Below are 17018 nucleotides of genomic sequence, written 5' to 3'. Positions count from 1 at the left end.
TAATTTTTTTCTTCTGGATTTTCAATAGAAGGAGCCATTTCAGTGTGGAAAATGTTTCTCAGAGTATCCCATTAAACTACCCATTACTGAAGTGTTCTCCTGGAGTCTTATTGACTGAACATTGACACAACCTAACAAAATGGGCAGTGCTAAAAATAAATGTTCAGGGATTGATTTTAATATAAAATGTTTGGGTGCATTCGCATTTAAAGTCATCATAGACTAAGAGTGAAATTTAATTAGGATAAAATGTAGAAAAAATTCCCACTTTTCTCATAGCTTTCTCTGCTATAAATGAAACAAAAAAGCCATGAGAAAAATGTGAATTTTCCTCTATATCATATATAAATAATACACACAAATGCAAAAAATAACAAAAAACCCCAACTATGTCAAACATACCTTTTTGAGATGGCAAAGTGAAGAACTCATATGTTAGGAAATGCTAGATTTACAGGTGCTTTTGCAATCTTATTTCTGCCCTCTTGTACATCCATCTCATGCTTTAAATTAGCAGGGGTCCTGTAGAAAAATAACATGTTCTCATGTAATTAAGGACCGTATCATAATTAGGGCAGGTTGAAAATCCATATATCACCCTCCTGTAGATGTTCACATTGTTGTAAAGTGTTTGAAGGGTCTTGCTAAGATGTTTCCACCCATAAGTGTGGGATCTTAGTGTGAGATCTTAACTTAGTTCTGTCTGCACTGATGGGCCTTCCTTTTGGACCAATGGCAATGCGCATATCATTACATCTCTCACCCTATGAAAATGGCAGTTTTAGTTGCAGTTATCTCTTCAAGAAAGGTGGGGCCTTGATAGTATACCATGTTCTGTCTGGACAAAGTGTCACATAGGCATTATCCTAATGTCTACCAAAAGTTGTCTCAGACTTCCATTTGAACCATCAGATTCATCTGCTTATGTTTTCGCTAAGCCACATGCTTCTAAGACAGAGGCTAAGCTCCATTTCCTGTCAGATGTGCATTAGCATTTATTCATAGAGGACAACATTTGGCTTCACATCAAGATTTTTTTTCTTTCAATAGCAGAAAAGATGAAGGGGAAACCATCTTGTCTAGCGATGGTCTTAAATAGAGATCTGTGTGAGATCCTGTTATGAAGTGGCTAAAGTGAGTCCTCCTGCTTCTCTGAGCTCATTTTACCTTCAGTTAGCAGCCTCTACAGCATCTTTGAAATTGTTTTCCTTTTGTGGACCTATGCGAAGCAAACACCTGGGAATCTGTTCACACATTTTCAAAGCAGATTAGATGCTGAGTTTGGAAAAACTATGTTACAATCTCTGTTGTCCTAAAACTCTGAGCTCCAATCTCTATTACATTGGTCCACTGCTTGGGAGTCATCTTAACTAATCAAGTAGCCAAAGGACAAGCATTTGAATAAGAAAGGAAGGTTGCTTGCCTATGCAGTAACTGGACTTCTTAAAGAGGCATTGGCCATATTACATATTCCATGACTCATCCTCTGTCCCTTTTAGTCCTGTGTCACCTGGATTTTGCTGTGGAGAGTGGCATTTCTCCCATTCTGTCTTTTTATGCCCTCATTATGGGGCATTGAATTCTAGAGCACATTTGTGGGCACAGCAGACACTGCTTGCCAAAAGACTCCAACCTTGGGCACATGCATACTGTGACATTGTACTCCATATGATTTTATGGAAATATGCTAATACGTGTGAATATAATGTAACTGGAATATGCTTCATGCAAAAAGTCTCTTATAAGGTATCATTACAAAGTCTATAATCTATTAAGTGTGTTCATCCTATTTGTATAAATGTATCACTCTAATATCTGGAACTAGAAATATGAAATATAACTCTGAGATCCTATTGTAATTATGCAAAGTGTGGGCCATTAATGGTGGTTTGGAATTTTGATGGCTCCCATTAATCAGGACAATTATCTGTAGATGGCTCTGTTTACTTGCAAGCTTTCCTGTGAGTCAGGCTAGGAAGAATGAAGGCTTGGGGGTCTCACAGGTCATGTGATCCGTGTCACCTGGTACTGAAATCCATCTTAAACCTGGTGCTTTTCCATTTAGAAGGGGTGGGGACCCAGAGAGACAAAAGATTTCCACCTTGTGCCAAAGCTATAAAAAGGGATGGAACAGAACAAAGGATGTTACAGTCATGAGAAATCCCCTAGTTACAACCTGAGCTGGAGCTAACAAGAATTGTACAGGGGAAAGGATTAGGCCCAGACCAGGAAGGAGTTTGTCTGTGAAAGAAGCTTTTTGGAACATCTCTGAGGGTAAGATTTTATCTGTAATCGGTTTCTTGGTGTATTGGACTTAGACTTGAGTGTTTTGTTTTACTTTGTTCTATCTGTTACTACTTGGAACCACTTAAATACTACTTATTATACTTAATAAAATCACTTTTGCTTATTAATTGATCCAGAGTAAGTAATTAATGCCTGGAGGACCAAACAGCTGTGCATATCTCTCTATCAGTGTTATAGAGGATGGACAATTTGAGTTTACCCTGTATAAGCTTTATACAGAGTAAAACAGATTTATTTGGGGGTTGGATCCCATTGGGAACTGGGTATCTGGGTGGTGCTGGAGACAGGAGCACTTAAGCTTTTTTCAGTTAAGTCTGCAGCTTTGGGGACGTGATTCAGACCTAGGCCTGTGTTTGCAGCAGGCTAGCGTGCCTGGCTCAACAAGGCAGGGTTCTGAAGTCCCAAGCTGGCAGGGAAAACGTGCTGAGACTACCTCTGAACCCATCAGGTGACAGTCCCAAGGGGATCTCTGTGACCCAACCTATCACACATACCTTAAATGGAGTATGTCTGATGGCCAACCCATCTTGAAGAATTACAGGTACCTACGTACACATGTGTAACTTTTTCTTGCTTGATTTGAAAATGGTAGTAAATAATTTACTATGTGGGGAAGGAAAGTTAACTGATCCCATCAGGAAGACTGAAGTGTTAATGCCTATTTTGCTTCATTCTTCACTAAAAAGGTTAATGGTGACCAGATACTCAACACAGTTAATTTTAATAAGGGGGAAGGAACACAGGTCAAAATTGGGAAAGAACAGGTTAAAGAATATTTAGATAAGTTAGAGGTAGTCAAGTCAGCAGGTCCTGATGAAATTCATCTGGGATACTTAAAGAACTAGCTGAAGCAAGCTTGGAACCATTAGCAATTACCTTCATGGAGGATGGGTGAGGACCCAGAGGAAATGCAGAAGGGAAAACATAGTACCTATCTTTAAAAAAGGGAACAGAGGACCTGGAGAATTATGGATTAGTCAGCCTCACTTCAATACTTGAACAATAATTAATCAATTTGTAAGCATCTAGAGGATAATAAAATTATAAAGACTAGCCAGCATGGATTTTTCAAACAAAAATCATGCCAAACCAACCTAATTTCCTTCTTTGATAGTGTTACTGGGTTGGTAGATAAGGGGAAGCAATAGACATGATGTATCTTGATTTTTAGTAAGTATTTTGACACAGTCCCACCTACTATTCTCATAAGCAACCTTGGGAAATGCAGTCTACATGAAACTACTATAAAGTGGGTGCACAACTGATTGAAAGAGTAGTTACTAGTGGTTAACTGTTAAGCTGGAAGGGCATATCTAATAGGATCCCACAAGGGTCCAGTACTATAATGGAATGGGAAGAATGCTTATAAAATTTGTGGATGACACCAAGCGGGGAGGGGTTGCAAGCACTTTGAAGGACAGGATTAGAAGTAAAAAATGACCTTGATAAATTGGAGAATTGGTCTCAAATCAACAAGATGAAATCCAATAAAGATAAATGCAAAGTACTTTGCTTAGGAAGGAAAAGTCAAATGCATAACCACAAAATGGGGGATAGCTGGTGGTAATACTGAAAAGGATCAGGGCAGTTATAGTGGATCACAAATTGAGCATGAGTCAACAATGTGACGCAGTTGTGAGAGAGGCTAATAGCATCCTGGAGTGTATTAACAGGAGTATTGTATGTAAGACATGGGAGGTAACTGTCCTGTACTCATCACTCATGAGGCCCCAGCTGGAGTACTTGGTACAATTCTGGGCACCAGACGTTAGAAAAGATGTGGATAAATTGGACAGAGTCCAGAGGAGAGAACAAAAATGATGAAAGGTTAGAAAACCTGACCTATGAGGAAAAGTTGAAAGAATTGGGCGTGTTTAGTGTTGAGAAAAGAAGACTGAGTGGGGACTTGATAAGTCTTCAGATATGTTAAGGGCTGTTATAAGAGGACTGTGATTGTTTTCCATGTCCACTGAAGATAGAACAAGAAGTAATGGGATTAATTTGCAGCAATGGAGATTTAGGTTAGCTGTGAAGAAAAGTGTTCTAACTATAAGGATAGCTAAGCTCTGGAATAGGCTTCCAAGGGAGGTTGTGGAATCCCCATCATTGCAGGTTTTTAAAAACAGATTGGACAAACACCTATCAGGAATGGTCTAGGTTTATTTGGCCATACCTCAGTGCAGGGAGCTGGACTTCGTCACTTCTCAAGATCCTTTCCAGTCATACATTTCTGTGATTCCATTTGTACAAAATATTTTTAGGATGCCTAGCTGGTTTTTAAAGTATAGAGCTTTAGAAATTTGTTAGTCATTTAGAGTGTCTTTATATACTGTATGTGTATCCATGTAAGGTTTTGTTTGTGCTTGGTCCCTGGCTTGAAAAAGCCCCAATATTTTGATCTTCTGCTCACTCTAGAAAGCTCATCTGTATAAGCATGCATTTTTTGGAAGTGTGAGATATTACAGGATGGGATTGTAGCTGGTGGGATTGTGCATTTGGGGAATGCATTTTAAGTATTATTGGTGCTAATGACTGGTAGTTAGATGAAGTTTTATTAGGGTTAGGGGGAAAGGGAAAATGCTGCTTCATTTGACAATTTATATTGTACCATTTTAGTATTGTGGATTTAAGTGTATCTCAAAGGCACCAAGAGCTCTGGAAGAGGTACTTTTTCATGGAGAATTGTTTTTTTTAAGATCAATATAAAAATGAACAAATAATACTCTTCTGCTTTATTGTGGTGATTTTTTTCATTTACAGATAATCTTGTGATGGAAGGGAGCCAATGTGTTGCCTCTGCAGTCTCCACCCTTATGAATCCAATAACCAACCCTGCCACTGCCTGTTCGTTCAACACATTTACTGTTGAGTTTCCAAAAAAGCGCAAAGGAAGTGATTTTGATAACCAGTAAGTGATCTGCTTCTACTCTTCTCTACATCATGATGAGACAATACCAGTTGGAGGCAAGCATCTGTTCTTGCTTAACTTCATCACGTTTTTGTGCCATTTCCCATTACATTATATTTATTTTAAAGGAAAACAATATTGCACATCCATTCTTTGGAAATCCTGGGCGATCAAGAACTGTAGACAGATGGGGGTCCTGACTCCCTGGAGTTGATTTTAGGTGGATTTCTATAATGGCATTTTCTGGTCCAAGACCTTGGTAGTATACCTCTGGGGCTAGAATTTCAAACCGTAACTTTTTTCGATCTCCCTTTTTTCAGTAAAGGCATGCTAACCTGTAGCATAGGGTTTTATTACAAATACAAACAAGAATATCACTTAAAGTGTCTGGTTGATTGGCAAAATATGGTGCTGGCGTAATGATGAAGTGGGTAGGCAGTCACAGAAGCATCTAGACAGAAGTGCAACCTAGAAAGATTTGATGCTGGAGTTTTCAAACTCTTTCATAATGTGGAACATGCTGTAATACTGAGATTATCCTGTGGACTGCTCCTCTCCCATCCACGAGCACATAACATCCCAGCTACAGCGATTCCGTACATGGAAAATACTGTTAGGAAAGTATTGTACTTTAAGGTGTATTTTGAATGTTGTTTAGCAGTTCCTGCAAGGAAGGAAGGGAGTCAGCACGCAGGACCAAGCTCTCTCTAGTCTTCTTTTAGTCCACAGACTACAGCTTGAGAATCATCATGTTGATGAAATGAAAATAAAATTGCCATGCTGCACTTGTACCAGTGAAAGCAGTTTCTTTTCCTGAACCTCAACAAATTACACTGTGTGTCCAGAATGTAAACATTTGACTTCCACTGTCACATATGTTCAGATGTTCCCTGCACTTCTTAAGGTTTTTAAATAAATAGTCCAAACAAATCCATTTCTGAAAAATTAACAGCTTTAGCTCCTGCGGAACTTATGTCATAGGATTCCAATGTTCCATGGGAAATTTCAAACTCAACGAAAAGTCAGTTTTTCAAGTCCATGACAGATAATTACTGTGTACTAATTTTAACCAGGAATCTAGAGTTTCTGAAGTACTCTAAATCTAGTTATTGAGAATTCCCTGAGCCAACTAGACCTCACTGACTAAAATTTGTTTAGACAGCTTATATAGCCAAATTTCTGGTACAGTGTACTATAATTCAAATGTATAATGCCTCAGAAATTAAACATCAGTTGTGTACAAAAATATATTCAAAAGTCAGGAAATTCCTGATTGGATTGTGCAGGCAACCTTAATTCTGCCCCCCATTCATTGGACCACTGCACTTAAGAGGCAGGTTCTTATTTAAAAAAATAGTTTTTAATAGCATGCTCGTACACTATCCTGAGCCCGTGGAGACAGAATTAAGGTTGCATGTCAACAAGTCTGACGTTTCAAGTGATTTATTTATGTAGAAAATTCACTTACTTTTATTGTATGTAATTTTGAAGATGTCTTTTAAAAAAAGAAAAAGGTATACCACAGAACTTGGTTGTAAAACTGCCCTCATCTTTCTACCCTCTCCTGGCTGCCCAAATCATGCAGCATCAGCAGAGTTTGAACTCTAAAGTTTCAGCACTGCAAGACAGCTTGAGCTACAGAAATTAACTATATTAGCTAGCAATAGAAGGCTGTTATCCCAGGGAGGTGGGCCATGGCACCATATGCTGTATCTCAGGGATGGTTGGGGAGAACCCACATGCGTCCCTTGAGAGTTGGGGAAGTTCCTGCCCCATACATTGCCCTGGGGAGAGGAGCAGGGAAAAAGGGATGCTGGAAGCATCCTGAATTGGTCTGAATCAACCATACAAAATTCAGTAAAGACAAGTGCAAAGTAATACACTTAAATAAAAATCAAATGAAGAACCACAAAATGGGAACTAACTGGCTGGGCATTAGTACTACGGAAAAGTACCTGGGGACTATAGTCAATCAAAATTGAATATTAGCCAATGATGTGATGCAATTGCGAAAAAGGCTAATATTCTGGGGTGCATTAACAGGAGTGTTATATGTAAGACATGGGAGGTAATTGTCCCGTACTACATGAGGCCTCAGCTAGAATACTGTGTCCAATACTTTAAGATAGATGTGGACAAATCGGAGAGATTCCAGAGGAGAGCAATATAAATTATAAAAGGTTTAGAAAATCTGAACTATGATGAAAGGTTTAAAAAAAAAAACTGGACAGGTGTAGTCTTGAGAAGAGAAGACTGTTGAGGACCTGATAATAGTCTTCAAATATCTTAAGTGCTGTTATGAAGAGGCCAGTCACTGATTGTTCTTTATGTCCACTGAAAGTAAGACAAGAACTAATTGGTTTGATCAGCAACAAAGGAGATTTAGGTTAGGGTGACATTCTCCAGGGTACAATCTGGACAGTTGAACAGCTGTATCCTCTCAACCCTAGAACCGGGGGTGCATTTCACACTGCTTTGCTGTGAGAACAGTCCCTCTCGGCCTGTTCACACACAACTTCTAGCATACAAAATCACACCAAGCTGAATGATATGAGCGCTTCTAGCCATTCACTCTTGAATTATATTGTAGAATGACACCAACAAATTCCCAGTCCCAGACTTGTCCCCAGAAGTGTGCGTCTTGGTACTGACCAGTTCTTTCCTTCTGTGCAGTACAAGCTCATAGAAAGTCCATCATTCCATTAATAGGAAATGATGTGCACAAATCCTGTTATCTCAAATGGAGGCTCCAGACATTTTAATCGAAACACACGCTGGTTTAGATAAAACAAAAAGTTTATTAATTACAGAAAGATTTTAAGTGATTACAAATAATGAGGCATAAAAGTCAGGATCGGTTACAAAGAAATAAAAGGTAAAATGCAAACTGACACCTAATTTAACAAGCTAAATGCATTCAAAGTAAAGGTTTTTCTCACCTCTTGCTTTTACTGGCTAAATTCCTTCAGTAAGGACCAGTTCATTGATGTTTCCTTTGTCTTTCAAATGTTGATGATGCATGAGTAAAGACGAGGGGAGATGTGATGTGTGTTCTCTGTTCCCCTTTCTTAAAGCATTTATCTTTGAGAGAATCCTCTCCAGCTTGGGTTCAGGCATCAGCAAATCTGTTTTGGACAGCAACCCCCTGCTGTTCCACTGCCAAAATGTAAATTTCTTACTCAGACTCTTTTTTTTTTCTGCCAAAGAATGGCTGCTCTACCGGGTAATAGTCCACTTGATTATATTGACATCTGGTTGAGGTGCTGTCTAACCGTTTTTCCCTGAGGAACTGGTTTGGATTGCTTTTCTTAACTTGGAGCATGTCTCAGCAATGCCATACAGTAAAATCTTTGAACTTTACATACAATGTTGCTACACATATTCTATCAAGGCAATAATGTTCAGTAGATTATGAATTTTCAAATGATACCTCACAAGGCATACTTTGTACAAAATGCATCAGAGTTTTGTAAAAGTGGTGAACATAAGGGTATGGTCTGTCACGGTTAGATAATAGGAAAAATTATCAAAGGATAGTTAAGTACTGGAATAGGCTTCCAAGAGAGGTAGTGGAATCCCCACTATGAGAGGTTTCTAAGAACAGATTAGACAAACATCTGTCAGGAATCGCTTAGGTATATGTAGTCCTGCCACAGCACTGTAGGATGGACTACATGATCTCTTGAGGTCCCGTTCAACTCTACTTTTCTGTGATTATGTGCTCAGAAACTGTGCTGAATTTCCCTGAAGATTTCACTTGCACTGATCATTCTCCAGCTCATGACTGAGCAGGACTTTCCCTGCAATTGCTGCTCTGGGTTTCTGCAGTCTGTGCACTGAGACAAGGAGCCTGTCCTCCTGTGCTGTCACTGACCACCTTTTGGGACCAGGCAGTGTGGAAGAGAAAGTTGTCTGATTTGAATGCAGGGGGTAAGAGACCTGCAAGAAGTAAGGAATGGGTTAGGACAAGATTCCTGGTTGATGGGGAAGATGAGGTGGGGCGGCGGCGGGGAGACTGGGAGTTAGGGGCAAGTTATTCGGATCAGTGACAGTGTACCAGCTACAGTATATTCTTACACTTGTCAATAATTTTTTTCAGAATTTTTGTATGCTGACCACTTTCATTCCATTGGCAAATGTTTATCATTTCCTCCTAGTTTCTCCTGACAGAAGACAATATAGATTTGTTTCATTTATATTTTAAGACACTGGTATCACTAATGTTACTGCTATGTTTAGAAAAATGTGCTGACTGAACAAAGTACAAAATATTTTAGGTCCATTGTAAACTGTGGTTGGTTTGTTTTTCTTGGCAGTAGTATGAGTGTTAAAAATCTGTGGAACATTTCTCACCAAATTACAAGATTTATGGTAAACCAAATGTGGGGCCTAAACTAATTGTGTGTTCCATTATTATTAGACTATAATATTTTAAACTGTGTGAACATTCAAAGTTAAGTTTAGTGCAGTTTATTATGTTTTGGTCTTGCGTTATGGAACAGTTACTAAAGAATTCAGAGTTCTAGAACTTTGTGCATTAATAAGCAATATTTCCTGTATCTTTTTAAATTAATGTACTGTTTTTTTAAATTTTTAATATATAATATAAAATTATATTCTGTTTTTCTAGGAGTGAAGATGGAGAACATGTAAAAATTAAATATTTCAGGTATAGTAATTTGGAGAAGTATATTTTTCTACCAGTTACTGGGACTGAATCTACCAAAATCTAAAATCATAATTCATAGTTTTGTTATAAGTTTTCAAATACTTAATGTTTCCAATTTTCTTAAACTTTTTTCTAAACTCATGTTGAAATTTCAAAGTTGATTGGGGGTTTAGTTTTCCATTTACTGCAGTGTAAATTGTATAGCTAAATCCCATCTTTGGCTTTAAAATTTCAACCTTGTGGTTTTACTAGGTGTTTCTTAGTTAATGTAATGTATTCATGGCATGTTTAAACTAGGGGACAGCTGGTATAAATTTGAGGCTCTACCTCTGTGACTTTGAAGAATTTTGTAATTTGACAGTCAAATGTTTCTAATCCATAATCCACTAATCATCACACTGGGGCATTGACAAACAAAAATTTCTGGTTATCCCTTTCTTCTCAGCAAAGATTTAATTGCAGAGTCCTGTACTGTGGTCTCATATTACCAAAATCTTTATTATACAATAATTAATAAACATCCTTTTATATTTACTCGAACTAATATCTGATCATTCACATCTAAACAGTAATTGTCAAACTAAATCAACAATTCCCTAGTGATATACTATCCTTGCTGTTTGGTTTACTTGTTAAACACACACAATTTGGTTCTCAATGGGTGTTCCAGCGATTAGTGAGATTCTGTATATAAAATCATGTTCTTTGTTAATTTTCACATTTTGTTCTTAATTTTGTTTTGAATTACTGTTCACTAATCAAAAAACATAAAGTTATGCATGCAGTTCACGAGAGGAATATTTTAGGGCTTGGTTCAGTAGTATAGTCCTCCATTGTTTTGCTGAAGCTTCATTGGGCAACCTGTTTGTGACCTTAATATCCTTTCTTGCCTGATAATCATAAAACCTTTTGTTCATTAACAGCTGTGAAATGCATTCTGCACCATCCAGTTCTCTGAATCCATCTATCCCAGTTGCAGTAAACTACCTGTTTATTGGGTTCTCCAGGTGTTATACAACTGAGCTGGGAACTTCCCCCAACTTGTTTGTCTATTAGGTTATATACCACACTACATCGGTATAAATTATGCCGCTTGGGGATGTGAATAAGCCACTCCCCTGAGCAATGTAAGTTACACTGACCTAAGCGCCAGTGTGGACAGCACTACATCAGCAGGAGAGCTTCTCCCACTGACATAGCTAGTGAGGCTTTCAGGGACTGGAGTAATTGACAGGAGAGCTCTCTCCCATCGGCTTAGGGTGCCCGTCCTAGCAGCACTCCTGCGGTGCAGCTGTGCCACTGTAAAGCTATGGCTACATTATAGAGCAACGTCTCTGTCTTCTGTTGTATAGACACAGAGGAAAGGGCAAACAGAGTAAATGACTACCTGGTATCAGGAAAAAAGTTTTAGTCTGGGGATGGATGGGACAGAAGCAAATGCAAAGATTTTAGAGAGGGGGAAAAAGGAGAAACAATACTATTGTGGGATAACTAATCCAGATATTTCAAAAAAATTGGTTGCTTTGGAAGAAAAGTCAAAATTAACTTGTCTGTAAAACCAGAGATTTTCTTTAAAATTGGTCCTTAAAAGTAATGTGGAGCCACAGGTGTATACATAGAGGGGAATGTTTTTTGTAAAAATCAAATTCAGCATTATGGGAAAGAACAGACAAAACACTATGTAAAGTCTCCACTTCTCTTTTGTTCCAACCACTTATGAGCAAGTTCATGCTACTTTGGTTTTATTTTCAAAATTTCACATCACACCATTTTCCATGAGCAGCTGCTGCATATTTCAGGTGGATCAGGTGTCAAATTAGCTGTCAAATATGTGCGTTCTATATAAGTTGTTTCAGTATGGTGTTATTTCTCACAATACACTCTGTCCCCCTGATAAAGTTGATGTATATAGCACAGGGGAAAATCTAGTGAAAAATGTATGTATTTTGAACTTTGCTTAAAATACTTTTCTTCTTAGGGAAGCTCATAGTCAAACAGAAAAACGAAGAAGAGATAAAATGAATAACTTGATAGAAGAATTATCTGCTATGATACCTCAGTGCAATCCTATGGCACGTAAATTAGACAAACTTACAGTATTACGAATGGCTGTGCAGCATTTCAAGTCATTAAAAGGTAAATTAAAAACTGATCTTATAATTCCTTTAATGGGAATTACACAATAGAATTTCTTTACAGTTATATAACTGTTAGTGGTTCTGTATCTATACTTAGAGAATTCAACTCTCAGGTTCACTAAATATATTTACCAAAAGATTGAATTTTGAAGAAATTGCACGTTATTTTAGAGGTTGTTCATACATTTAGTTATTTAGGAAGAAATGTGATAGCAAAGACTAGAGTGAAATGCTGTGGCAAAGAAGCGGTTGCATTTGAAACATAAGTTTAGGAACAAAAATTCAGCTGAGTCAACATGTCTGCTCTTTTAGATTTATTTACTCTCATGTTTCTTGCTGTTGATTATTTGTATTGCCATATATCTAAGTCGTCTTCCCCAGACGTAGTTTTACGTGTATCTTGAACTCTTGCATGCACTTCATTTGTTGTCAGTGATACATTAGTTATATCTATAAGGATGGACGGACACACACACACGGGGACACACACTAGTTCTGTTTAAATTCTCTTAGCTGCTCCTAGTTTTATTTTTACCTGGTCTTCTAGATTTTGAAGCTCTTATTAGTGTAAAAAATAACTTGTAAACTTATCAGTTACATCAGAATTTCCTCCTTTTGCAATAAAAGTCTCATAACTTCTGGCTCTTGTGACTTATTCAAGAGAATCAGGTTTTTTTGTTGTCCTATGATGCATCCTCTCCAAAGCAATAGTATTCTTCCTCTAGACAATGGGGGGGTCAAGCAAGTGCTTTATTTCTAATTTGAATTTGTCTGGCTTTAATTTCCAGCCATTGGTTCTTGTTATATCTTTTTCTGCTAGATTAAAGGGCCCTTTAGTACCTGGTATTTTCTACAGTCCAGTCACCTTTTGGTCTTTGTTTTGATAAACTAAACAGATTGAACTCTTTAAAGTCATTCACTATAAGGCATTTTTTCCAGTCCTCAGATCATTACTGTAGCATTTTTCTTTACCCTCTCCAATTTTTCCATCTCTCTTTTTAAAGCGGGGATACCAGAAGTACAGTGTTCCAGTATCATTCTCACTAGTGCCATATATTGAGATAAACTCACCTTCCTGGTCCTACTCGCTGATCTCGTGTTCATACATCCAAGGATTGTGTAACAGGTGCATGCTGTCCTTGCACATCCACTTGTGGCCAAGTGCAGTATTACTGGTGTGCCTGCCTTAATTTCCCAATTGGGCCATCAGTAAATTGGTAAACTAATCTAAACTCTATATTCCCCAAATGTCAAGGGGTTAAACTCTGTTTACCTTCAGACTACAGCATTTGGCTATATTGAAACATGTTTTGTTTGAATGGGCCCAGGTCACCAAGCGATCCACATCAGTCTGTATGATTACCCTCTCCTCCTCATTATTTGGTACTCCAGTGGTCTGTGTCAAGTAAGTTTTATAGCAGTGATTTTATATTTACTTCTAGATCATTGATGAAAATACTGAATAACATCAGTTCTAGAACTGATCCCTGCAGAACACCACTAGGAACATTCCCATTTGATGCTGAGTCCCCATTGATGACTACTAATTTGAGATCTGTCAGTTAGCCAGTTCTTCCATTTAACATGGTGTATTGATATTGTATAGTGCTAGTTTTTTAATTAGAATGTTGTAAGGTCAGATGCCTCACAAAAGTCTAAATACATCTACGTCTGCATCAACCAAGTTTGTGTCATCAAAAAATGAAATCAGATTTGTTTCACAAGACTTATTTTCTGTACAGCTGCATAGACTGATGTTAATTATATTCACATCCTTTAATCCTGTATCAGCTTTTCCATTATTTTGCCTGGGATTGGTGTCAAGCTAACTAACTAGTTATCCAAGACATCCCTCTTGCCCTTTTTGAACATGGGTACAATGTTAGCAGTCTTCTAGTCGTCATGATTTGTTAAAAATTAATAGTGATTTTAGAGATCTTCTCAACCAACTCTTTTAGGATCCTTGGATGCAAGTTATGTAGGCCTGCTGTTTTCAAAATGTTTATCCCAGGGGATATTCAGAAGGAAATAATGTCATGAATTAGCAAAGTGGCAGCTGCATTCAACAGCTGAAAAAAGATTTGGTCATTAAAAAGCCACTAGTTAAAGACCAAACTGCTAATCTTCAACTCAAATGTTATCTCCTCCTAATGTATGGATGTGAGAGCTGGATATCCACCAAAGATTTAGACATGTCTAAATGCCTCAGGAGAAAATACTAGGTATTAAATGGAAAGCATTTATAACACATGCCGAGATTCATCAGAGAGTTTAACAACCCCTTGTCTCTAAAGTTATCCAGAAAAGATGGAAATATAATCTGAAACATGTTAAGAATGAAGCCAGAGTATCTGCCATGGCAGGCATGCCATTGGGCAGCTGGGGGAACATGCAAAAAGCGGCTGACTGAAGGAATTGCTCCATCAAACAGTATTTAGAGAGGGGGAGACTTTTATGGATCTTAACACACAGAGGCCATGCAGAGAGCTCAGGATATAGAAGGATGGTGGAACCTTTTTCATATGTTAAGCAATGTTTGATGGTGCGGGCAGGATTCAGATAAAGTTAGACATCTGTCAAAACTAGAACTACAAAAATGTTTAATCTCTCATTTGTTTGTAGGTAGAAGTGTCTTTAGTTCTCCTAAACACCACTTCCCTTATTACTTAGTGATATTCTTAATGATATGTAACGAATGATCTATTCTAAAATGAAAAACACAACGGTTCTACACAGAAGCAATACAAAATCAAATTGGTGGTGATACTGACAGTTATTTTGGCTGTTCTTGGTTTGTTTAATATTATCCAATTTGGGGAAGGGAAGATGTAGTGGGGTTTGGAGTAGAGGGCTTCTAAGGGGACAGTTCTGTTAGAGGTGCTATTTCTGAGGAGACCTAAAACGAGATGTTGAACACTTGCTTAAGGTATCAGGGCACTTTTTTCAGGAGTAAGGCTGTCATGGCCTGTGCTGTTTGACAGTTCCATGCTAGTGGATGTGGTCTGGCTTAAATCTGTTCTACAATTTTGCACTGGTTACCTAAATTGCTGCTGAGTACCAACTCCTTTTTGCACTTACTTGACCTATTGCATCTCAAGGTTATTTGTGCATGAGGGGTAGTGTAGAAAAATCTCAAAGATGAAGGCAGAGTATTTTTGTCATCTATAAATTAATATCCTAGTAATATACTTCAATACAAACTTTTTTTGAGAGAGAGGTGTCATACCACATTGGCATCATGCATGAGTTCTTGCATAACTTACAAAGCTCCTCTTTCATTTTGAACTAAAGTCATAACCTTGAGTCTGGTTAAGATCTAACTAAAATGGTCACCACCTAGAAATTGTTTCCTTTTTGCTTGTTTTTTCCTCAAGGTTCTTCATTTGTTTGCAAACATCTGGTCTTGTGTTATCCCAAACACATTTGTTTTAGCATAGGTCTGGAATTCCTGAGATGAGGTTATGACTGTTTAATGAGTTACTTATTAAAAGAAAAGTTAATTTGTACATTCCAGTATAGAAAGCAGAAAACTATTTTTTATGGTTAAAAAGCACTGTGTGCATGTTCTGTATGTGAATTTGATTAAAATGCAGCTTTGTTTATAAAGGAAACAAAGGATTATATTTTGTTTCTTTTATAACATTTATAAATAACTTGATGTTTTGCAGGTTCTACCAGTTCTTATGCAGAAGTTCAATATAAGCCTTCATTTTTACAGGATGGTGAGCTGAGACAGTTAATCCTTAGGGTAAGTAAAAAGAAACCCTGTATCAAGTGATGTCCTCTTTAAAGCCTGGCTTAACGTCAGTTGACTGAAAAAGGCTTTTCCTTACATTCTCCTTTCAAGTCAGTGCTTTGATATCCTTGTTAAGACTCAGTTTATAAACTCTAACAATAGAATGTATGCACAGGATTTTTCTATAAAAGCCATGGAAACTGTATGTGTTAATAGGGCATTTATACAAACTGTACCCAGGAGTATCGTAAATCTGTATAAAAACTGCATAATGAATGTGCGAGGTGGAAGTTTCTTGTATTTATCTAAATATCTAAGTGTGTGCACTTATACAAAAAAATCTTTCATTTCCATTAACTATGCCTGCAAATTTAATACACTTCATTTTGTTTTCAAAGTATACACTTCAGTTACTGAAAGATGTGGAAATTAACCTATGAAAGCAGCTGTTTTTACTTACAACATTTTCTTATCACACTTTCATTTGGCACAGTTTGCCTATTCTATTGCATGTAATAATACCCTTTAGCAAGAATCCGTAAAATAACTCCAAATTTAGCTGTTCTGCTGCTAAGCTGCTCTTTCCCAAAACCACTTTTGTTTTTTAGCTCTGCGAGTCATGGTCTGATTGAATATTTGCCATCTCTTTTATTTGCCATCTCTTTATTAAAAAGCGACAAAGAGTCCTGTGGCACCTTATAGACTAACAGATGTATTGGAGCATAAGCTTTCGTGGGTGAATACCCACTTCCTCAGACGCAGGACTCTTTGTTGCTTTTTACAGATCCAGACTAACATGGCTACCCCTCTGATACTATCTCTTTATTAAATAAATTGTAATTCACCTAAAATATTGAGGTGCATTAGTTAATATACTCATTCTATATAGCTGTTTTTCATCAGTGTTGTATGATTTTATAAAAGACTAATTTTTATATTTATAGGCTGCAGATGGGTTCCTGTTTGTGGTTGGATGTGATAGAGGAAAAATTCTTTTTGTCTCTGAATCAGTCTGCAAGATACTTAATTATGATCAGGTAGTTATAATCAAGTCATTTTGTATTAAAGTGAAATTAGTTTCTAAATAATGTGTTTGGTTTTGTTATAAATACCGTTCCTTGTGCATGATTTCTGTAAATCTTTTGGCTTTAGCTTCCTCTTCAACACAATTACTCCAAAGGTTCGTTACTTTGACATTATAAGCATTCTGCAACTACAGTGAACATTCCTGATGCAATTACTGGCATCTAATTTAAAACT

At 37.4% G+C, this 17018-nt stretch overlaps 1 protein-coding gene across 1 annotated transcript in view; it reads left to right on the top strand.

The window, feature by feature from the left end:
• The window catches only part of ARNTL2 (aryl hydrocarbon receptor nuclear translocator like 2), a 67159-nt gene that overhangs the window by 18211 nt on the left and 31930 nt on the right, over positions 1 to 17018 (top strand). The window contains exons 2-6 of the mRNA XM_039547941.1: positions 5068 to 5215; positions 9846 to 9884; positions 11863 to 12020; positions 15691 to 15770; positions 16703 to 16795. Coding sequence (XP_039403875.1) covers positions 5068 to 5215; positions 9846 to 9884; positions 11863 to 12020; positions 15691 to 15770; positions 16703 to 16795 — 518 coding nt within the window. The remainder of the gene's footprint in view (positions 1 to 5067; positions 5216 to 9845; positions 9885 to 11862; positions 12021 to 15690; positions 15771 to 16702; positions 16796 to 17018) is intronic.

This window comes from Mauremys reevesii, linkage group 1, assembly GCF_016161935.1.
Source record: "Mauremys reevesii isolate NIE-2019 linkage group 1, ASM1616193v1, whole genome shotgun sequence".
NCBI classification, from domain to species: domain Eukaryota; kingdom Metazoa; phylum Chordata; order Testudines; family Geoemydidae; genus Mauremys; species Mauremys reevesii.
The sequence above is the reverse complement of the archived record's forward strand: the minus strand, read 5'-3'. Positions and strand labels throughout refer to the sequence as shown.